The sequence below is a fragment of the Lutjanus erythropterus genome, chromosome 10, assembly GCF_056507025.1.
Source record: "Lutjanus erythropterus isolate fLutEry1 chromosome 10, fLutEry1.hap2, whole genome shotgun sequence".
Lineage (NCBI taxonomy): Eukaryota > Metazoa > Chordata > Actinopteri > Lutjaniformes > Lutjanidae > Lutjanus > Lutjanus erythropterus.
Window position 1 is genome coordinate 7,255,797 of NC_139326.1, and position 24,577 is coordinate 7,280,373.

Below are 24,577 nucleotides of genomic sequence, written 5' to 3' on the forward strand. Positions count from 1 at the left end.
AGTAAATCCTCATTACTACAATATACAGGGAAGTTGTAAGGTTTGTACCAGTATTTTCAAATATTTAGAATAATTATATTAATAAGAATATCCATCTGACTGACCCTGGGTCTGTCTGACTGTCCATGCATCCATTTGACTGTCCTGTGAAATTTACTCATTATTTTAATATAGTTTGTTGTAATAATGCCTTTTTTTCATGAAGTAAGTCTTTGCTTATTACCAAAATTATGAACAAAATCATGACAGCCATTTTACATGAATAAAGGAAAGCAAAAATATATTAAGTACATAATTACGTAATGTATGTTAATGTAAAATATTATATTATAGAAATATTACTATTGCCACCTACATAATAAAGTATGTTTGTATGAAAACCAACATAATTTAACCAAGTATCCTGTATCATGAATACACATTTGACACTAACAAAGTAAACAGCTTGAAATGGACAGCTGCTGCTTACATGCATTAGGAGGAGCGGCTGTCAATTAACCAATATGGCGGCCCACGCTGACGCCCAAGATTCGACCACGTGGTAACTTAAAATCACACTGTTTTGCATCTATAATTAGAACAAGTGCTTTCAATTCCTATTATTATTGTACAGCTTGTTATTGTGGCCATCCTGTAATTTCCTCTCTTGCTTATAGGCATTGGAAAAGGGAAGCGCGGGGTTTGCTTTGCTCCTGGCTAATGTCTGGTCAGGAAGATGACTGACTGACGATTGATGGCTGGCCAAACAATGGGAAACCAGAGACTTGTGCCCACACGGAGAGATCTGCTCCGAGACAGAAACAAGCTGTCGCACTTGAAGGGCAGCTGACAGGACACAACACGCAAGACTCCAGCGAGACGAGGGGAGGAGGGTTCTGTGTTTTTATACTACTGATGCTGTATGCTTAAATGTAGATGGACTACGTTTCCCAGATATCTGAACTGTGCAGATGTCGACCACATTATCATCCCCATCTTGATGCTGTTGTTTACATTAAACCAGATGCAAATCCAAAAAAATGCAAAACAGAATTACTCCTGTTTATTATTTTTGTTTTATTTTATTTTGTTGCATATGTTACCCTACTCCTTTCTGAGTTTAGTTACCTGTATGTGTTGTATTTTGTGTATATTGTGAAGGAAGTACAACTGCACAACCCTGTGCTGAGTGATGACAATAAATGTCCTTGATTTCTTGATTCCTTGATTTGCTGCCCGATGTGCAGTGCCCGCTTGTAATAAAGCTCACTTGAACTGTTAGATCATAAAAATGTTCTCACTGCAGCCCCTAATTTACGACAACCAGTTACCAGCTCTCTTTAAAAATCAGGTGTGTGTTGGCTGCAGCCGTCCAGGATGTGCAACCATTAGGCTGGTCAAAGGACGACTTCAATTTATGTTTGGCTGATTAACCCCGCTCTCTGCTTGCACACTTTTACACATTAGGTTAAAGAATAATTCATCTGGGAGGAACTATTATGCCTTTTAGTTGTCCATTAGAGTCAGCTTTACTACTGTCTTGATGGCTATCATAAGTCACCCGGTGGAGGTTGTAATTGCTGGACTAAATACGGGAGAATTGGCCATAACATGTATCTCTTGGGGTGCTGGATATCCAAAGGGACACCTTTATCCCTAAGGTTCCTTTCATCATCCACAAGGTTAACTTAGAGTTAATTTCATTTTTAGAGGATATGGCTGTAAAGCATTTCATTGTAAAGAGGGCAATAATTACCCTTTAAGTTTTGATCAAAAGACCTGATCGCATATTTAATTTCCCCCCCATCTCGTTTTTATTTATCTTCACACCACTTTTCATTTCAAGATGTGATTAAGTCCAGGCCGGTGTGAAGGTGAGAAAAGAGTGGATTAATGTGAAGACATTTCCCATGAAAAATTATACATTTTCATGGGGTTTATTTATACTCTGACAGTGTACATTATATGTTGGCATTCTATCACCACAGAACTTCTGGGCTCAAAAATTACTGTTGGCTCTAAGATGCACCATCTTCTTCTCTGGCAGCCATGCAGAAGCCGTGCACTCATCTACCTCATGCTTACAAAAATCTATTCACTGCAGAACATAATGCAACCCTTAAATACCACATCTAAAAACAACTTCACATAAAATAGTGATAATACAGGAATGCACTGCTGAACTTTGCCGAAAAGTAGCAAAAACAGGTCTTATTAACCATAAGAAAAATTGAGAACAACAATAAGTAAACAGCTAATTTAAATGAGGACAAACAAAGGAATGTAGCCTGCAGCACAGTGGAAACACTAGCAGGAAGTGGAAGCTCTCAAAACAATAAACAAGCTGCGAGGACACCTTTCATGTCTTCTTTCTTCTCGTCCCTCATTTCACTTGGCGAGGTGAAATGCAGATAGAAAACGCTCTCATAAATTAACATGTTTAAATGAACAATCAGTAAACATTTACCTACTTCCACGCAGCAAGAGGTCTTACTATCTAACAGCCAGGTGCTTCCTTATCGCTCAGGATGTGCGAAGACATAGATTTATCGTACAGTGTGAGCTGCTGGACACTAACTTTTACATTGTCCTTAACTGAAAGGGTCAAAGAAGAATCTTAAAGGAAGACACACAGTCACAGTACATGCTGTAAGTTGATCTGAAGAGATGAGATGAGACCCAGATTCTTGTAAAAGGAATTACAGTGTTTTTGGAGAAGCTAAGGAAAACACTAATACCAAAGTCAGTCATGTGTCCCTGGAAGATTGACTCCAGTGATCAATGCTCATCATCATACTCATACTTTAGAAGAGCCACATTTCCAAGACAGGAACTTTCCCCTGCAGCAAGTAACCTTTGAGGGAACTCAGTTGGTTTTCACTGCAGGAGTCTAAACTGAGTTCCAGAGACATTATTTTACCCCAGAAAAGTCCCTACTGACGGGGTAGTGCTTTCCAAAAGCACAGTAAATTTAGGGGTAGGGTTTGTACTGCTGAGCATTTCTGATCAAATCAAATACTTGCAGCGTTTTATTTCAGGCATAATTTTTCAAAATCTATGAGTTTGTTTTTCATTTATTGTGCTTCGACACGTCAACATGGAGTTACCAAAGAAAGCGTATGACAGATGAACTGATGACAAAATCCAGCCCCAGCCTTGTTAAGAATTTATGCTGAGGACAAAATCCATGCTAATGTGTCATGTGTCAAAGCATGAAAAAAAAATTAGAAAACTGCATTTTCATACAAGAGAGTACTAATTTGCCAAACCTCTGGGGGTCTTTAGACCGCGGTGGGAATGCAGACAACCAAAGGCTGCAGCAACCTTTTAGTTTCTTGAAAAAGTAGTTCCTGGGACTAAAAGTTCTGGGTTCTAAATGCAGAAAACGTGACAAATGTTGACTGATAGTCCTCAAGTAGCACACAAATCCTGAATTCAGACCAACAATAAAGAACTCAACTGAAAAAAGGCGACATCGTCTGCAAAAACGTTGGACCTAGTTTAACTTTAGCTGCAAAATAATAAATCCAGCAAGGTGACGCATGCATCAAATTAATGCATAGTAAAGTGTGAATTCCAGGTAGATTGCTGAGTATCACAGACAGCATCATTCTACAAAGAGAATAAAATGTTTTTTGTGCCTTTTTTAGTTGCAAAATCCTGTCTCATAGCATCATAAATCCCTTTACCGTGTCTTGTTATCTAAAAAACATGGCCGTATTACTCAACATGGACTTCATTGATTTCATCACCTAACTAGCAAGCAGGTTGAAGATTCAAATTGTAAATATTAGTAGTTATTACCCAATTTTTTAGATAATTTAGGTGATATACTGTATTATTATTAAGCATATGGTGTTTTAAAATTAGACAGAACGGAAATGATCTGCCAGGAGCATATGGAAGTTAGTGTTAATGTTATCATATCTTAACAACAAGGTTGTCTTTGAGTGTTTTGCACACATACCCAGATTAGAGGAGGCCCTTCCCTCTGCAGCCCTGTCCTTCAGACCCTCAGCTATAGACAGCTGCTGTTCATGGTACTGTTTGGCCCTCTCCAAGTCCTGCATGCAGCGAGCAGCATGGCCCAGTCCAGCGTAGGCTCTCATCTCGATGGACTTCTCCTCCAGCTCCTGGGCGAGTTCCAGAACGTGAGTGTGATAGGACATGGCCTTGTCAAAGTTACGGTGGTAGTGGTAGGCACTGCCCAGGTTACTGTAGGCCCGAGCTTCCTCTCGCTTATTTTCCAGGGCCTTGGCGATGCCCAGGTGCTGCTCATGGCACTGCACAGCGTTATCAAAGTCTCCCATGGCGATGTAGACGGCCCCCATGTTTCCCAGCTCTCGAGCCTCAGACAGCTGATCCTTGGACTGCTTGGCCAGCAGGACACACTGCTTGTGGCTGGCTAGGGCGTTTGGATAGTCCCCTATGGCTGTATATACATGACCCAAGCTGCTCAGCGCCATTGAAGCAGCCTATGGACAGAGAGACAGAGAGAAAGCATATAAGGAAAACAGCAAGGTAATAAACTGGAGGATTTAAAAAAAAAAAAACTCAAATAGCCCCATTAATTACACCCACATTCCACCAACTGTGAGTAATTTTGTTCCCTTTGCATCACAGATTCCCCACCCCACACTTAAACATCCCTTTAGCCAGGAGTACTGTACATGACACGGGGAAAAGGGGAGAAAAAAAAACAAAAAGGGGAGGCTTACTGCTCAGAGACCAAACAACAAACAAAACCTGATTTGATTTCATCCTTGCTAAGTAACGAGGGGGGTAAAGTGTGATGCCGATCAGCGCAGCAGCAGGCTTGTTTTAAAGCCGTCAGTTTGCCCACTGCAATCACGCTTCATGGCGTGCCACCACCAACGGAACAAAGACACTGCTAATCAGCGGGGAGAGGAGAGGGGTTTTAGCTTCACACCAGAGCTGCGGGGGGCCAACTGGCTGGCTGGCTGACTGCTGGCAAGACCTCTCACGCTAAAACAGAGAGAACAATATTCTGTATACTCGCATCCACCCTATCATCCATTTTCTTTAGCAGCGTCCACCTGTGAAAATAAAACTACGTCGAACACTGGCTGCAACTGCAGCAGGAGAGTTTGAGCAGTAAAATGGAGAGGTTTCACAAAATGCAGTCTTGACCTCCTGTGTGACACGTTCACTGCAGGCTTATTAACTGTTTATACAGAGGGTAAACAGCTGGGAATTGGGGTCAGCTGTCTTTGTGTGAACAGATGTTCAATTAATCATGCAGGGCCAGCTAATAAAGCATCTCCTTCCTGAGGACCCACTCTGCATCCTCCAGCCAGGAAGGGGGTTGGATGGAGGCCAGCAGAGAGGACAGACAACACTGACAGTGAAGGCCACAGTGCTGCCCATCTTGCCTAGCTTGGAGCTTTGAGCAACAGGAATGACCTCTTCGGGGCATTTGGAACTGGAAAGTCAAAAGTCAGCTATGGTACAGGATGTGCTACTTGAGCTGTGAGATATGTATTAAAGTTTTCATAGTAGGCTTGCCGAGGTAGTAGGCATTATTAGTATTACCTGGTGCTCTGGCATATACAGACGCCCACCGGCACCACCGTCTTAGCCACTGACATAAATAAAGACTTTTCCACTTCCTCACACACGAAAATGAAGCTAACATCTCCTGGATATGGGTGCTGCCATCTTGCGCTGGTATGGTCATTTGGAGCCAGAGTCTGTGCAGCAGTGATCAGGGCTGGAGTTGCATTTTCGAGTTCCTGCCCGTAAAGCCATCTGCTGTCAATCATGATGTGATTTTATAGCCTCAAATAACTAATTAAAACCAAACTGATCAGACAAATAAACACTCAGACATACATCAGCATGATAAAAACCAAAACTAAACGGAGACGTTGTTTGGCAACTGGATATTACACAGAGCCCTGGCATTGGCAGAACAGTCAAAACATAAAAGTGGCTAATTTTCATTACCATGAAGGTGTTAGCTAGTGCTAATTTGTCAAAACTGATGCTAACTTGTACTTGAGCTTGTACTTAACATTAGCGTTACTTTACAACTCAATCAAATAAGTGTATAGTGGCCAAAATTAACATGGTTATCATTATTATTATGCTTAAAAAGTCCTGAAATGGTTCAAAAAGTACTGAAATAGTTTCTTCAAGTTTCATATCAAAAACTTCTCAATGATTTGAAATGACATTGTGTCCTTTGTGATATCAGTGTTTTCACTGAGGCAAAACAAACCTTGACGTAGTCTCCCATACCTGCATCTGGGAGACTGTGGCTAACTTTGGTTGATATAGTACAGTTTTTATAGAGACTTTTTCAAAGTACCATAATCAAACACGGCTATCATGATAATTCAGATCTGAAACTGTAATACTGATCATCTAGAATTTTATGGTAAAAATCCCTAAATCCCTAGTCGTCGCTCATATCTTTTCCTGTAAAAGTCACAGTGTAACTGGCAATATCAGCGTTGTCATCAGTTTATTTACCGGAGGGGGAAATTTCCTGAACGTGGCATCCCTATTTCATAGCCATTTGTCTCAAAACCGGCCACAGATGCTTGCACTGGGCTTTGGAGGAGGCCTGAGCGCCATCATCCTCAGTTCAAAAAATTTACATAGATATTATTCCACAAATACATCAAGATGTAATTTGAAGAAATGTTCCCACAGAGACCAGGAGATATTTTGTCTTTGCTCTAGCGCCACATAATGAAAATATTGAGCCCTCTGAATAAATGAAAAGCAAAGCACATCGTTGAGAAAAAAATCAATGCGCCAGAGCACTTCTGAAGACGCTTATAAAGACACTTTTCTTTGAATCTTTCGTACATTCTTTTTCGAAACACACACATACACCCCACCTACCTATCTTTCCTTCATTTCACATAGCTGCTGATGCCTGGAACCAATTACCTGCTGACATAAGGACTTCCAGCAGTTTGCTCAAGTTTAAAGACTCGACAAGGCATTATACAGGCCCAGGGAGGCAATTACCCTCCGTCACAACTGTTGCTGTTTCATGTTCCCAGATAGCCTATCTAGGGCTGCTCAATTACATGTGCCTTTTGAAGCTTCGCTCCATCTCTCCGACTCAAACTTCCACTTTTCTGAGCAGAAAACAGAGAGAGAGGATCCCTCATCTCTGTCTGTCTTCAACCGAGTGCAGTGGGAGACACGAGGGGGAGAAAGCGAGATGGGGGAGCGCAATCTTTCTCCAGTTGAGATGAGTTGCTCTTGTGATCAGTGTCCCTCTAAAGTGAGACTGCAACGCTGCATTTTCCCCTCAGATGGAAGCCAAGATAGGCAGATAATGAGGAGCCAGCCTTGCCTTTCACAGAGGATGCACTGTGTTTGGCTCAGGGACAGACACTAGGACCATATCTCTCCCACTTCTGACTGCAGCCCTCTACCACCACCGCTCATTTCGGCTCCCCACCAGTATCGCAAAATAACATTCCGTCCGGGAGAGAAATAATTGCCCGAAATACATAATTTCTGCCAAATTGACTTCGTTCTAATTTGATTCCATTTCTTTTCTGCACTTATCTGTCCTCCCTCCCTGTTCTTGCACTCTCTCCCCCACTTCTCTCAATCCGTCCGCAGAGTCAGATCTGATTGTGTTTACAGAGTCCAGCCCTTCTCCGGATGTGTGCTGATTTGATTAATCCTAACGCCGTGCTTTATAAACTGTTGATAAACCGCTGGCTCTTATCAGCAAACACATTTTGTACCAAGGGTCTCCTAATGAAAGGTAAACTAGTTCTGCCTGGGAGAGATGAGAAAAGGAGAAGGGAGGCTGCGGAGGAGGGCTGGGATGACATGTTAATCAGAAATGCTTGGCTGCAACAACATTATTCCATTTCTTTCCTCCGACAAGGACAGTGTTTTAGGATTCCTCGCTGATTCTCCACTGTCAGCCTCCTTTACTAAGTATGTTTATATTCTGCAGCACATTAGAGAAATGGCTGCTTTCATAGCACATGCTAGAGGTAATGTATTGTACTTAACATAATTAGCCCCTTATGTCATGCAGCAGACGGCTCTTGATGGCTGGGCTCGGTGCTATGTAAGATCTGTGACTCCCGAGCCCCTGGTGGGTTTTATTTCTTACTGTGGAACAGAGTCCAGCCCACCACTTCACTGCTGTGTCGAGCTGTGTGGTTATGCCTCGCCTCACAGCTGTGTGAAGATGCCTTTGAAAATCAAAAACCTCACTTCACTTGGGACCTATGAGCTCTGATATACTCAAAACAACCAAGCCTATCATCACAAACCCCCAGAGTTTATGGGTCAAGCCTGGTTGTCATGGAGATATAAAAGGTTGGATTCGGGCCTATGAAGAAACTACAACTACCACTATTACTACAAGTGGAGATAAAGATGCGAACTAGAACCATAATGGGTTTTTCGGCTTGACGCCAAAAAGAGTTAAACCTAGAACCACTGAAAACCTGTTTTATATTACAAGAGTTTCATCTAAAACCCACTCAGGGGGTTCTACTGAGAACACTTGTATATTCCAAGGATTTTATTTAGAACCCACTCAGGGGGTTCTACTGAAAACCCTTTTATATTATGATACAAAGAACCCTTGAGGAAAGAGTTCTTCAAGGTTTTCGACAATCCTTGAAGAAGTCTTTCTTCCAAAAAGCGTTCTTTGGACAAAAAGGTTTCTTAATGGAACCCTCAGTCTTAAAGGGATAGTTCACCCCATAATGAAAATTCAATCATTATATACTCACCCTCATGTGATTGAAGGTCAGGATTAGTTTTTTAGTCCACGAAACACTGCTGGGGTTTCACAGGTAAACGGTGTTGTAGAATCTCCAAAACAATATAATGGTGACCAAACGTAAATGTAAAAAGCATTTGGGGGAAAAAAAAAATTAAATGCCTCCATACTGCTCATCTGGTGTAATCCAAGTCTCCTAAAGTCCCAACATGCCATTTGCACACCGCCACACCAAACACACCCAGTTCAGACAGCGTGCGTGTGCACATGAACGTGGCTGAAAACTAAGGATCCACAGTGAAGGTTCAGGCTAAAAACATGGGACAAATAATAAATTTTTTTTTGTCAGCTTGGCATGTCGGACCTTATGGAGACTTGGATTACGCCACACAAGCAGTATGGAGGCATTTTATGTTTCTATTCTGTTGTTTTTTTTAAGTTTGAAAACTGGTCACCATTTGCTTCCATTGGGAGATTCTGCAACACTGTTTTTCTGTGAAACTCAGGTAGTGTTTGTGGACCAAAAAACTAAACCCAGCCATTTCTGGGTGATTTATCCCTTTAACTCTTGACCAACTCCTTCACAAGCAAAGTGCACAGTGTAAAAAGGCTAACCCGGCAAAATGGCGGGTCTTCTTTTACAGCAGTATTGTGGCGCATCTGTTTAAAAAGTGCAAGAGAGAGAGAAGATCAGTCTCTGGTGATATAAGGTGTTAAAGAGCCCACAGTTTGCCCTCTGGCCAAACGGCATGTCCTGCAAGAGGGCAGGGCAGCCGCTATTCCAGTAAAGTGCTGTTAACGGGATTATACGGGAGAGGAGAGGAGTCGCTCTCTCTTGACAAGAGGGGAGAACAGGTTTGATTTCATTACCACAGAGGTGAGAACAACCCTGTGTTTGATTGTACCAATACAGATGTTAGGGTGTGTCTGGAAACCAACTTTGCATGCACCAACTGTATTCACTGTAGTAAAGAAATGATGATGCAGCAAACACTTTAATTACCATTGAAATACATTCAACATTCTTTTGTCAGAAACTGTCAAAAAAAGAAAACAAAAAAAGTGAAAAATGCCTGTTTCAACTTCCCAGAGCCCAAGGGGACATCTTCCAATTGCTTGTCTGACAAACTGTCAACAACCCAACTCAACATATAGTACTATAACAGTGAGAAAAGCAGCAAATCTTCATCCTAAGAAGCTGAAACTAGCAAATGTTTGTCCATTTTTGCTTGATGATTGACTGAAACGGTTAATCATATACTTAATTGGTTATCCAAATTGTTTTCTGCCGATTGAATAATTTATTCATTAATCATTTCAGCACAAAAAGCTGGCTAAATTGATCAAATATAATCGAGGTAAAGGTAAAGCTTCATACTGAGTGCGCGCTGCTGTTTAATGCCATGGCTGAACATCAGAGAAACAAACAAGCCACTGTGATGCCAATTGCTTCAAAAAGATGACTCATGTGACTGAAAACACTCAGGCCCTCCACATAAACACTTCACACACATCATTATCAGTATTCTATTGCACACACACACACATAAACACACGCACAAACAGCTGTCTAATTAAAAGGCAGTGCAGAGGGAAGGTGAGGAGGACCATGCACCAGTGTTTCCCTTAACGAGCTGGGCTCCGGCAGCAACAGGAGTCGGCTGGCGGGGAACAGAACCGCACACTGGAGGGAGCAGGGCGTGAGGGCGGGGTGGAGGGGGAGCAGGGCGGGAGGAGGAAGGAGGGGGGGGCAGATAAAAGGCTACGGGAGAGATTGTGTTTGAAGGATGAGAGAAGAGAATGCTGGAGACATCCCCAGGGCGAGGATGTCTTTAGATCTGAATTCACCTGCAGCGATGCATTTTGACAAAAAAGGAAACATCTCAACTGTAATAAACTGAGAGACGGAACAGACCAGTCAGAGAAGGGCTCTCGGAGAAGCTTGAAAGACGCTTTCTGGAGGTACATGTTCCTGTTTGTGTGGGCATGTGCAAAAAAAACATGTATGTGCATGTGAGCGTAAATGAGAGGGAGAAAGGGGAGTGAAGAGGAGGCATGCTGGTGATGTCAGTACAGAAGCTGGGGGCGGGGGTGGATATGATAAAATATTCAGCCGGTTTTATGGGTGTATACTCCATTCTCTTCCCTCGCTCGGTGTTTGCACACAGATATGGATCCTATGGGAGCCACCATTAGATCAGCCAAATGACTGCCTCTCTGCCATATCAAAACCTTCTGCTTTTTTAAGCAGGCAAATGCAGTGCTCTGCCAAGCGAGGGCAGGTACAGCTGTGCCTGACTGCTCCCTTTCATGCACACACTCATGGACACACACATGTTTGCACACACACACACACACACTGACAGAAAGATTCAGTAGTCCACTGTGGCTGATAAGCCCAGCACAGGCCAAGTTCAATTCAACTTTTCTTCCTCTGGAGCCAAATTATGGACCCCCTTTCTCTTTACCTTTCCAAGTTTTGAAATAATATTCATGAAAGTCGTAACTCTGTTGTTTCCACAATCACAAATCAATGCAAAACAGCCAGTGTCCTCAAGTAGACCTTATTTTAGAATTGGGACTGATTCGATCCAGTATAAGTACGGAGTGCCGAAACTGACGCAATTCACTTATCAGATATCAGACTGACGTTACAGATCCACACGCCAAACCAGCGTGAGGTTTTTGCAGTTATTTAGAATTTTCAAAAATGACAGTGAAAGTTTACTGTGTCAGTGATTTGATATGATTTTGGACCAACACATTTATTATTAAATTGTAAAATATTCTGCCTCAATACACATCTTCAAAAACAACCTGCATTATGTAATGTTTCTGTTGTTCTCAAATATGTGTATATCAAACAACTTATTCGCCAATATAGGTCCATATCCGATGATATTGGTTGACTGATAACTAGTCGGACTCTAGTTTTTATGAATATGTAGTAATTCTATTTTAAGCTCATAGCCAAAATGTTGTAGCAACAGATCAATCAAGTTATCAGAATTATTGTAGTATAGCTAAAATGTACAAAAAATGGTGTTGACACATACACTGAAATTGTTTCACAAAGTTTTATATCGAAATGGCATCATGTCTTTAGTGATGTCAGCACTTTCACTGATGCAAAAACAAACCCACATTGCTGCTGCGCCTGCATCTGGGAGACCGTTGCTAAGTTTGGTTGATGCTGGGCGGTGTTTACTGTGAGTAAACACAGTTTTAATGATGATTTAAAATTAAAACAGGAATACTAACCATGTCTAGCTGCAACACAAATTAAGTTATTTGAATTATTCTACAAATATATCCAGTAGTCCCCATGTTTTGACAACTTGACAACTTGACAGACAACTTACAGTATAGGACTCGTCCTTGTTTTTTATTGTTAGTTTTCAATGTTGCACTTGTCTTGCACTCCTGCATTTTTCCTGCAGCCTGTCTGAGCTTCTTTGCTTCTGGAGAGGTAAGGGCAGGGGGAAACTGCTCGCTTCAACCAAAGATTGTGTAATAAATAGGAATTCAATTTGTTTAATATACAGTCTATGGCTCCAACTCACTATTTGGACTGCTCTACTAATTTTTGGATCTACAATTGCTAAATATTGTCCCCTTAAGTGGTATCAGTATCAGCAAATATCCAATTTCAGGTATTGGATCAGGGCCAAAAAAGTGGATAGGTGCCTCTCTACATTATTCTGGAAAGCCTACTCATGAAAAGGCTCAGTTTATTTGTTTCAAACACAGATAACATTTGTCCAATCAATCATCAGAGATAATCTGATCTATTAACAGTGATGAGACACCAGTGGAGCCACTTGTTTCTCTCTGACCCGTGTGACCTCCAGCATGTAGATAAACGACGCCAGTCGGCCTGTAGGCTTGATAATTCCTTTAGCCTTCACAGGACACGTTCACAAAGGATTGATTGTCACTAAAGGTCAGGCTACGGGTAAGGGCACTCGTGACAGCTACTACGCTGTCTGTCAGACAGTCTGCTGCTCAAACGGTCACACACTCACACATCCACACATACTGTATGCTCATAAACAAGCACATAAACACCCATGCAGCATTACAAGAAAGTGAACTAAAGAACCAAGGAGGTAATGCTTTTACTCGTAAAAGATGATTTTTTGGTTCTGAGCTGTAGGTAGTATGTGCACTGGTGCCAGGCAGATGGTGAATCATTTGTGGTTACTCCAGAGACCCAGTATACATTCTCTCACACATCCTTACACAGAGACAAAAAGTAATACACAAATATACCAAATGTATCCCAGAGCTTTGTGGTTTCTGTCTCTGTGTGTGCACTTCTGTGTGTGGCCACATTTTTTTCATTTGCATGTATTTGTGCATTTACACTCGGGCGTCTATGCTCTAGTATGTGCTCTTGCGTTTGTCTGAGGCTATATTGTGCGACTTGGTGGCAAGCAGGCAGCCGAGAGGAAGAAACACAAGAGGCACCGGATAAAATTGGATCTGACAGTCTCCATTGGTGTTGGTGGAAAATTTGACTGCTCCCTTCAAGTGGTGTGGGGGTTTGATATTTCAAGCTCCCTCTCTCTGACAATACGCTAGACAAAACAAGGTTTGCAGAAATCGGCAAATGTTAAGTGAGCAACAGAGAGGGAGGACGGCACGGTGACTGAGCAGGAGGCTGGCTCCACCTTTCCAGCCCCCACAGCCCCTCTACCTCAGTCTCCACGCCTGTCCCCTGTGACAGGATGTCAGCATTGTTCAAATGCAAAAACAGCCCTCCTGCCTTCTGATATAAACACATGAATCTTAAATCTGGTTGAGGAGGAAATTGAAGAGGTGGCACACCGGGGAAGCGGGGCACTGTGAATGAATCTTAATGTACTCTAAATCAGAGCAAAGCCTTGAAGGGCTGCACAGGGCTGCTGTTTATTTCTGTACTGAAGTCAAATCTCCACGGGCGTAGCTGTGTGATGCCTGCTGGTGCAGGGAATCAATTCTTAAGAGACCTTGTGGTGACAGAAGGGGAAATCACAGTGGTGTTTGAAAGACATTCCAGGAGGGGTTTGAGGTAAACATCAAGGTTTGCCACTTTGCTAGGCCTCAAGCTAGGGACAAAGCAGAAAGAGACGCATAATGCTGTAAAGAGTGGATAACTCCTCCTTTAAAACCTAACAGAGGTTAAGAGCACTTTAAGTGACACCACTGAATGTGATCACAAATGACTGTACTGATCAAAATAACTGCCTGTTGACAGGAGAAACTGTTTGAGCCACAGGAAAAAAAATATAGGGATCCAAAGTTTATGCAGGTGGAATAAGCACCCTTTTACTGTGTAATGAGCAGTAATTACCAACATAGTTTAGGTCAGTTATTTTCAAAGAGGAGGCCTCCAGGGGGAGCCAGGGAGCCTCAGCAAAATGGTAAAACAATAATGTTAATAATCTTATGTGAAAATATATTTCATAATAACAAAATCTTATTTTAATGTTCATCTTTCTAATTGCTTGCCAGTCATCATTCATCATGTTATAAGCTGTCAGTGTTGGCCTGGACCTGTCTGCGCCCGCCATGAAGCCACTCTGTTTCTGGAATTTAGCCTGCTAACGCTAACTCATAAAACTGGATACGTTTTTTAAAAAAAGAAAAGACCAACGGCCCAGCTGACAAAAAGCTCAGCTGCAAAAAATCTGAAGAACTCCCTCAGTATGATGCAACATACATAGAGATCAGATTTACTGCTGCACCTTAAAAATGTCTGTGAGTGCCCCAAGTGTATTCTCTGCTTCAAGACCCTGTAAAATGAGTGTTTAAAACCGTCTAAACTTAAGCATCACCTGAAACAAAAAACATCTTGAAACAAAAACACCCGGTGTCCTGGGTGAGAGTTTTGAGAGTTTTACTTTTAGCTCCTCCATGTTTGGACTTTCTCCCACTTTATACCACGTCAGCAGCCCAGTGTGTCTCATGAAGCCATGGATGGTTTCATGTTGAAGTCATTTGAAAAGCCTAATGGATCCGTTTCAGCCAAGGACGGGTAACGTCCGCATCTGTATGAGTCACTGAGTGGCAGAGACACTTCGTCAGTATGTGACGAGTTGAGAGTGAGACTAGGCTCAGGATTTAGTTGCACGTATCAGTAAGGTTGCAGACTGCAACCAACTGAATAAGGCTCCATCTAAACCCAGTGTTTGGTTTGTCCATTTTGGGCTACTGTAGAAACATGGCTTTGCAGCATGACGGCCTCCATGGAAGAGGACCCGCATCCGCACCCGCTGTAGATATAAACGGCTCATTTTAAGGTAATGAAAACACAACAATTCTTATTTTCAGGTGATTATTACACTAATGAAAACATACTTATGAATATTGTAGGTCATTTCTGCCACTAAATCTGGACCTTCAAGTTAAATCAAAAGGGATGCAACATCTGATAATCCAACATCATTTTCAAAGTCTATCCATTATTAGCTAATTTGCTGTTATGGCTTCCTGCTGGGTCTGAGGACACAGTGCCAAATATAGCATAGCTCGCAGGCCCCCACTTGCATCTGAGAGCATTCAGCAGGAAGCCAGGCAGTCAATCCAAGGACGCAGGACTCCAGGGTTATTCAAGGGCGTTTTGGAGGCCCAGGGATGGGAGGCACTGTCCCTGTCAGCCCACACAGCTGGACAAATCAGGCCTGACATATAGGACTACATAGTCCAAGCCTTTTCAGTGGTACACAACAAAAATTCATTTGTTAGGTGGCAGAGGAGAAGAGAGGAGAGGAAAGGAGAAGGGAAGAGAGGAGAGGAGAGATAAGAGAACACAGGTTAAGGTCTGAGGACCCGGATCAATATGAGCTGGCCAGAGCTGTTGCCTGGAGCAGCCTGACACAATGAAAGAAATGAAGAGTGACAACCAAATGTCCAGACTCTCAGCACCTCACCGTTTCCCTTTGAGAGGGGAGACAGAGCTTTTGTGCCGCTCTCCTCTAATCCATCTGCAGCAGGAGGTAACTCATGCCTAATGGGTTTAGACCAAATCAGATTTCTGTGAAATAGAAGGATGCATGGCTGCTTTCAATTGCTTTGTTTTAAAGTGTGTTTTGCTTTGTGATATGTTAAGGTGAGCTTCACAAAATGAATGAAAATGGATCTATGTCGAAAGAAGCAAAGAGGAAGAAGTGGAGTAATGGATTACATGTGACGGGATTACGTAATTTGGATGCAAAAAGTTTGAGTGCGTAGGACTACAAATGTCCATATATTCTGCCATTAATCTAAACATGCATTTGTACAAAACAAAGGAGAGAATATCTGGACAAACCTACAACAAACAGTATTTTAGGCAAATCAACTGCCTGGTTATAAGTGTTGGCAAGTTGGCTGAATCTACTTCACATATCATATACCTTTGTCACTTTCACAGTTCTTTCCTTTAATATCTAAGAAAAGTCTACCTGTCTGAGCACAGGCAGTCAGTGTGTGGTTTTAGAGCTATGAAGAGCGCTACACATCCCCTCTGTTTCAGACTGACCTATTCCCACTTCTGCCATCCTGAGTAACAGCGGTTAAACAGAGGTAATGTGTCTCTCCTGGTTCCTGGTTAAAACATAATAAACTGGTGACTGCCAGAAGGCTCGAGTCTCTCTGTGGTTCTTCTTTAATTATGAGTTAGAAACAGTTGTTCTCCTGAGAGTGAACTGGATAAGTGAACAGTGTGACTGTTCAGAGACACCCATGACAGTTTTTGTACTGTACACAACAGAAGGAAGCTAAAATCTGTCAAACATCCATTTTCCATCAAGGTACTTTAAGTTGCGATGCGAAAAATATGGGTCACCTGTCATAGGTAACGCCAAACAGGGGGCTCGTTTGCTTAAGTATGTCATATCAAGGCATCGGTATTAAATTAAGACATAATTTAAGACATAACCAATTAAAACACCTTGTAGTAGCATTAATCACAAAAGTTGAAGGTGAACAAATAAGGAACAGAAGCGTGATACCATTTATAAGGGAAGACCGACAGCCCCACTGACAAATCAAGGTATAACTGATGTTATGTGTTTCCCAGAGGAGCTCAATGTTCCTTCATTTCATTCCTAAGAACCAAAAAGGAATGTCAATATCTACATGAAACAACCTTCCATCTCTCACCTGTAAGTTAAATAGCCAGCTCAATCATGCCTTATACCCACTCTTGTCATCACGCTGTGAAGTGTTGGGCGAATAAATCTGCAATGACATGCAGCTGAGAGAGCGAAAGGACCTCGTTCTACCTCCAGCCCAGCACACAAACCATTTAAATCCCTTCCTCCCTCTGTGCTTTTCTTCCCCAAATGTAATTACAAGCCTGGTGAGGGTGGCTACTGTGGCCTGGGCAGCCTGCAGAACACAGCATCAACACCAGCACTTGGTGGTATCAAAAGACCAGGCTGTCTCCTCCAAAGCACCTCCGCACCTCACTGCTCCATAGACTGTGGCTCCTCCAAGCTACACCAGACTAACCCCATGCTTTCAGCACCACTGGATCCTTCGCTTTAGCCCCAGGCGGACAGAACTGGTCGGACTGATAAAGACTAAAAAAGAGGATCTCACTACTGGGCTGTATTATTACATCCATGAACACATTATGCACATATGCACACATACACACCCGTGCACAAAAACACATGTGCACACACTACCTCCCACTGTGACAGAGATTTAAGACCATGAGGATGGTAAGCTCCCTTAGTGCAGCATGATGGAAACCAAATCCCAGGAACATTCCTTTCCATGTCCCATGCAAGACACGTCTCCCTCCTGGGGGAGACTGTGTCCCTGTTTTGAATGTCTGTGTGTGCATGTGTGTAAAGGCAGAAGGATCACAACCAGAATTTCCTAATTAGTTTCCTTAAGTCCAATATTTCCCAGGAAAGTACAGCAGAGCTCCACTGATGCCATTCATTTGCAGGTAATAAGGGCTACCGAGAACCAGGCAGACAGAAAGATAAAGATGATGGCAGATGAGAGATATCAAAGGTGGGCCAAGTTGTAGTGTGGGGTGGGGTGTGGGAGATCAGGAAATAATCGTTGCTTTTAAGGCTTGTTTTCCGGGAGATGCTGGGCCACCTGCCAGTGATGCCTCCAGCTGTGAGCCCACGCCACGGGACTCTGATTGACAGGGAGGGTAAATAGTTGCTAGCAGGGGCTCTGATTGTATCTCTCACCTCGGGCAGACTAGAAGCCACAGTGGAAGGGTGATTGGGTTTTGTTACAGCCCTTCAGCCACAAATTAAGTTGGCATCTCCGCCGAGCCATCCGAGATGCACGTTCGCTTAGAGCTGATTTCTGCTCCTACAATCAGCCCCGTCCCCACAAAAGACACACAAACACACATCTGTCTCTGCTACTTTGACAAAGGCTTTCAGAGGAAAAGAGCAGCACCTTTACAAAGCCTGTTCAAGGCAAGAAATGTTATTAAACCTCAACATTCTGTATTAAACGTACAAACACGGAATCAGGGACACTGTTGTTCTGTCTACCCCAGTGGAGTTAGTGACAGAGCAAAGTGATGTCTGTGTAAAAGGGTTAACGATAACAATAGCTCAAGCAAGACATGACCACAAGAATTGGAGGGAGGCCTTGGAAATGTAGTTCGTCATCATTTAGTTAGGGAGAAGAATTCTCTGTCCATGTGTCATAATGTCTACAACAGTGTACAATGACGCCTCCGCTTCTGCCTCTTTCTCAAGAAGTTCATTATTACAACCTCTACCAGCGATGCCATGCTTATTGTCGTCAGAAACTTTCTGCTCTTCTTCCTCATCTTTGGGGTAACTTTTGACTCTGAGCAACACCCTCTAGTGGATGTACTGCTTATGTATGTGAGCAGAAACGGTTGCATCATTTGAAAGCATTTAATGATTTAACAAATCATTTTTGTTCTTAAGGGGGTCATAAATGAGTCTTAAGATGGGATGACAGGACAAAGGGTTACATTTTGATTATGTGGTGTGTTTGACCCGCTCTGGGGGTTTTGAAAAGCAGCCAACGGCAATTTGCAGCTACTTGGGGAGACAATGACATCCAAGCTCCTTACTCTCTGAGCAGATGATGTGATCAACTGTCATATAACAGGAAGGTAAAGGCCATTGTTATTATTTAGAAAACAATGTTGCTGCCTACTAGTCTTGTCACATGTCATGCCCTGAGTTGGGTACCGAAACTTGATGCCAACATGGCACCAGTTCCTTTATGACCTATCATACCAAATCCCAATGCAGATTACAGTGCCTCATTTTGGTGCCACAAGCATAAACTGTTGATTTATTGTTGTTGATTTAATAGTTGCCCTGGGGTGCAAACACATCACCGACATGCCTGGTTAACATTACTGCACTACTCTCTCTACATGGCTCGTGCAGCAGTCGATGTGACGTTAGCCTACTGTCAGCTAGTAGCTACTGTAAACACTTTTAAAATTCCAAGCTAAATGGTCTTAATTGGCTTTATTTCACTCAAAATAATTCCACCTGGTCGGATGTGCAACAATTTTTTAAAGTGAAGAAGCATCAGGTGATGCACTGGACAAAATTGCCAAAAGCATGCCATCAAAAATCACACCCTGGGGCAGCATTATGCTGGCTTTTCTTTATGTCAGTATTGCTGGCTCTCCATGTAAAAAGGTCTATGGATGAAGTTACATGGAGGGAACAAGGAATAAGTAGGTAGAGCCAGAAAGAGACAGAGAGCAGAGAGAGAGAGAAATATGTTTACCAAACACTCTGCAGGGACTGTATTGGAATTTGAAGGCCTGATTTTTCTGGAATGCCTGTTGTGTTCAGGTCACGCAATGTAAGAAGGGGGATTTGCCAGCGTAGGAGGAATACTTGGCTCCGCTAAACTCTCCCCACTGAGGACAAGCTGGAGCTAAAAGAAGGTGCTCAAGGTGGGGGAAACTTAGCATGCTGAGCAAGAGCTGAAGAGTGTCAGCTGACTCAAAGCAGACACATAAGCACCAATCGAATTCTACTTCCACCAGTCAGGCGCAAGAATGATAGGAAAAACACCACCGTGGCTTCAAACAAAGTGGATTTCTGTCTGTGTTAGATTGGCCTCTTCACACTGGAGTGATGGAGCAATCACAGGCCACTTCTGCGCTGCCATAAAGTGACAGGATGCAGGCGTCACAGCCATAACATAAGCCTAACTTCTGCTTAACAAAGGCGAGCGGGCTAGTTCAGAGGACCTAAGAAAAAGGGCGCAAGGAAAGGAGCGGAAATGAGAAAGGAAGGGTGAGAAAGAGGAGGGGGTTAGAAGTACAGCTGAGCCAACACCAACAACTATTACATGACTCATCCCACATCTGCAGCCTAAACTGAGGTGGACTGTAACCAGAGCTGAGCAAAAGACCACTGAGCAGTACAGCCAGTGGACAACTATGTACAGTACGCTGTAGACTAAATAAGACTAGACTTTTTGCATCACTTTCTGTATATTGCATTAGGCCTCCTTGTACTGTATACCTGATAATTTTGCTTTTGCTAGCCCAACACCCATTAACTGGTAACTATCCAGTCAACTTTTAAGACTATCTTGTGTTCAGTTTACTTCCATGTTTGTCCGTTCTCATGATATTGACATGTTTGATTCCGGTGAGAAACATGCTGTCTTATTTTTTATTAGAGGAGGACAGAAGACTGATAGAGAGCTGAACATTATGGAGTCACAGTGAAGTTTTTGATCTTTGCGATATAAAATGACATCTGTATATAAAATGTCGTCATTAGACATTTGTGTGAAAATGTTGTTGTAATTAGCATATGAATTCTTGAGTTACAGCCAAAAATCCTTGAGTCCAAATGGATGTTAGTACAAAGTTTGAAGGCATTTTCAGGATATGAGATATGAGACATATGGGCAGACAAACAGATGGACGGGCAGACAACCCAAAACATAATGCTTTCAGCCATGGCTGTCACTGGCGCAGCGGCATGACAAAAACCAAAATGATGTGAAATAGAAGAGGTGCTCATTGTCCCCGCCTGTCTCCGCCACACTAGTCGGCTCCTTAGTGAGGGTGTTTGATTCAAGACAACCTCCAGAGGATGGAAAGGATGATGGAAACGAAGTGGCCCTGAGTGAGGAACAGACCACGCAACATCAGTCCCGGTCAGCGTTTATAAAGTGATGGGTAGTGGCGATTTAGCTCTCATTTGTGAGTGCTGTCCAACAGTCAGTGATCAGAGCTGGCTTGTCTACCCTCGCCACATTGACATTTAGCTCATCCTCCTTCTGTTTTCCAGTGCGTTTGTCACAGCGTCTCTTTACACTGCAGCTGTGGTGTCTTTCATTTACATTTCTATTCCAGGCAGAAATAACTGTTTTTGTGTGCCCATTAGAGTTCAAATTCATGCTGAATGCTTGCTGAATGAGTCAGTGTCTGTTTATGAGTCCTAAGAAACCCCTGGGAAACTTGTAGAAGGTGTAGATGTTTATAACGGTTAAATTGAGCAAAATGTTAATGGAGTCTGGCAGGCAGTTAAACAGGCAGCCACTGAACTCCAGCTCTAGACTGTGAATTTTCAGAGCAGTGGGTTTTTGTTTTCAGGATAACAAGCTTAACTTTACATTGACAAACAACCGACAGCTTATCAACTTATAGTGTACAACCCATCGTCAATTTCCAATGTTGCACTCGTCTTGTGCTGCTGCGACCAGCCCAAGCTTCTCTGAGTCTGGGGTGGAGGGTGCAAGGGAGACCCATCTCGCCTCAACCACTGATGGTGTATTAAGTATTTAAATATACAGTCTATGGCTCCAACTTGCTGTTTGGACTGACATCAGACAATTAACATTTGACTTTGCTGCATTTCTGGAGAAAATGTTCCCACACCAAGCTTTATTTTTTCCTCAGACTGGGAAGCCGTTATGCAGAGTGTGTGCATGCAGATTAACATATATACCAAAATAGGTAACCGGGCAAAAATACTCTCAATAGTTAACCGATGGTGAACTGTTGATGTTCCTAGTTCATGATTCAATAAGTTCAAGTCTTCTTGTAAATTTGGGTACTACAGAAACATAACCTGGTTTAATGACACACTGACCCAGACACAGAATCCTATTTGTGCAGCCTCCTCTGTTCAGTGCCTGCCTGCTGTGTGTATATATGGTGTGCAATAAACAAGCAGAGTGCACGCTGGAGACAAGCCCATACAAAACTCATCATCTCTGGGATCGTAAGATTCCAAGACAGCTAGGATAATAACCATGAAGCGATTTTTCTCTTGTGCATCTCTTCAGAACTGCAGGCGTACAAGTGCAAACACACAAACTGCACACACATACAAAGACAACACTGAAAAGGTCCCTTTTGTCTGCTCAACGCTGATGAAAAGCTACCCACTGCGAACTTCAATCACATTCGAAAATGAGTCGGAGACGTGCTGTAACCCCGACAGTGTCATTAAGCCTGTCAGTCAGTCCCCTGGAGTTTGGGGAGGGGGAAACCGCCCTCAGGCTTCTGCAGTGTGCTGTGTAGCCCTGAACTAGACCCGGAGGTACCCAGACCCTCTCCTGTGCTATATCCATGTCTGAAACCAGCATAATGAAGCTATATGATTATAAATTCTGCTTTGTATGTCCATAAACCCCCAAATGTCAAACATCCACACAAAGGAATCATGCATATTCTAATGCCGTTCAGGGTAGATGATAACAAACACTACAATCTGAGGAATGATAGCTGAAATCCCATCATATATGTTCCCACGCGTTAAAACCCATGCGGTGCACACACACACACAGTTAGACACACAATACATAGAGCAAGATAAGCCTCCACATGCTGTCAGAGGCTGGTGTGTGATTGGCCTCAGCGGAGCTACTGCTTCTCTCATCATTAACTCTTCAGAGGATCACACCACTCTAATCACGCTAAGCCTCTCTGAATGGCGATGAAGTCAAAAACGTGCCCATGCACATATTCACAGATGCCCAACTCATTACACACACACAACGGCAAACACTTTCTTCATCAACGCAATCAGAAAACCTAATACACACAAGCAGCTGTGTGCAGCAAGTCTGATACCAAACACTGTAAGACCCAATTATGGCCATTTTGGAGGAATATTATAAAACTAAGAATCACTTATATTGTCAACTTCCACAGAAATTGGGAAGGTTGCGTCCACCTCAACATTTTTGCTACCCCACTTTTATTTTATTTTTTTTCAAACAGTCCAGCTAAAACTGAAAAAGCCCAAATCTCCTTGATCAAAATATTATTATTATTATTACCATGTACTCATACTAATAGGCTTTCTGAGCAGCAGGGAGTAATATGCACATTTTTTAAACCTGAGTTTTCTCTCTTGAGCAACACATCTTATTACCGGAGGTTGTTGGGGCTTTATGCAGCATGATAGGAAAACTGCAGGCACTAATCCATGTTGAAAAAAGCACCACCACCTCCTGCACGGTGTTCAGGTAAAAACAACTTTAAGGCCTGCTTTTATTTATGTGTACAGTTAAAGGGATTTGGATTATTTGAAGTGAGGTTGTATGAAGTACTTATCGATAGGCAGTGTAATACCTACAGTAGAGGTCTGCAAGGCTAAATTACTGATTTTGCCTGTGGAGTCTGGTTGGTGTGGAGAGAATGGTATTTTTCTTATATAACAGCAGTTGCTAGTCGGAAGAGGCTGTCTGATGGCAAAGTAAAAGCAGTGAAAATATTCTAAATATAGCATATACTTAAACTGATTTAACCCTGTCCACTGCAGTGTTTCTACAAACTGGGGGCATGCCGACTGGAATCTACTCTGCAGGTCGATAAGTACTTTATACAACCCCACATCAAATAATTCAAACAATCCCTTTAACATTCCCTTCAAAAAGACACTAGATTTGACCATGAATCTAATAAGACAATTAAGAACTGAGCTATTTGTAGTAAGGCTGAAAACGCAGCAGTATTTGTCGTATAGTTTGTTGAATATCAGGTCTTGATCAAGGAAAAGAAACATGATTTGAAATTGGGTCAACACATTAAAGCCGTGGTAGGCAGTTCATTTTTGGCGTCATTGCGCAGAAATATCATAATAATGTTTCAGTGTTTTGTAATTCAAGTGGTCTTAGAGAAAACTATACTTCTGCACCTCCTCGCGGCTCTGATTTCAGGCTTTCGAAAATCTAGTCCATGATGGGAGACTTTGGCAAATCATGTGTCATTTCAGAGGGAGGGTGTTCCTATTGGCTGCACACGTACCATACATCCCTTCAGATGGTCAAGGCTTGATTCAACAGCAGAAGATCCTGTAGAAAATTTTGAAACTTGTGATAAATCTCCAATAACTCCTTTGCCTACAAAAGCCAATGTGAACCCTCGGGCTCATTATGCTCAATGCCATGGTGCTTGTATCAACAAACGGCAAAGAGGCGTGATGACAAACAGTGGGGATTAACTGAGCTAGAAAGACAGTTGTGTTGTGTGTGGTGTGCTAGTCTCTCTAACTGCTGTTACACAATGTCGCAGCTGCCTCTGAGCCTGGGGCACTCTGCCCCAGGCTCGAGTGCTGGAGGGGCGTCTTTGACAAGACGAGTCACAGCAAGAGGGACTTGGGTCCGCAAAGAGCAGGGTGAGGTTTTGCTGGGACTCCTTCTGCTGCCACACAATGTTGTGGGTTTGGTGGGAGGGGCTTAGCAGGGTGATACAGGCAGCAGAGAAAGAAGCAGGAGATGTCTCTTGTGTTCCCTTCCAAACACAAGAGACAAGGTGGTTCAAATCCTTTTCATTTTATAACAAAACTATCACTAAAATATGTTCTTGAAAACATTTCAAGCGAGAAATAGGGAATGTAGACACATTATCTTGATTCATATTTGATCAGCATCTCC

The 24,577-nt window shown here is 42.7% G+C and overlaps 1 protein-coding gene across 3 annotated transcripts in view; it reads right to left on the reverse strand.

Annotated features, from left to right (window-relative positions):
- LOC146319961 (tetratricopeptide repeat protein 28-like) overlaps nucleotides 1-24,577 on the reverse strand; it is a 257,551-nt gene that overhangs the window by 53,982 nt on the left and 178,992 nt on the right. For all 3 annotated transcript variants that reach the window (XM_084728080.1, XM_084728079.1, XM_084728082.1), the window contains one exon: nucleotides 3,947-4,454. In XM_084728080.1, coding sequence (XP_084584206.1) covers nucleotides 3,947-4,454 — 508 coding nt within the window. The remainder of the gene's footprint in view (nucleotides 1-3,946; nucleotides 4,455-24,577) is intronic.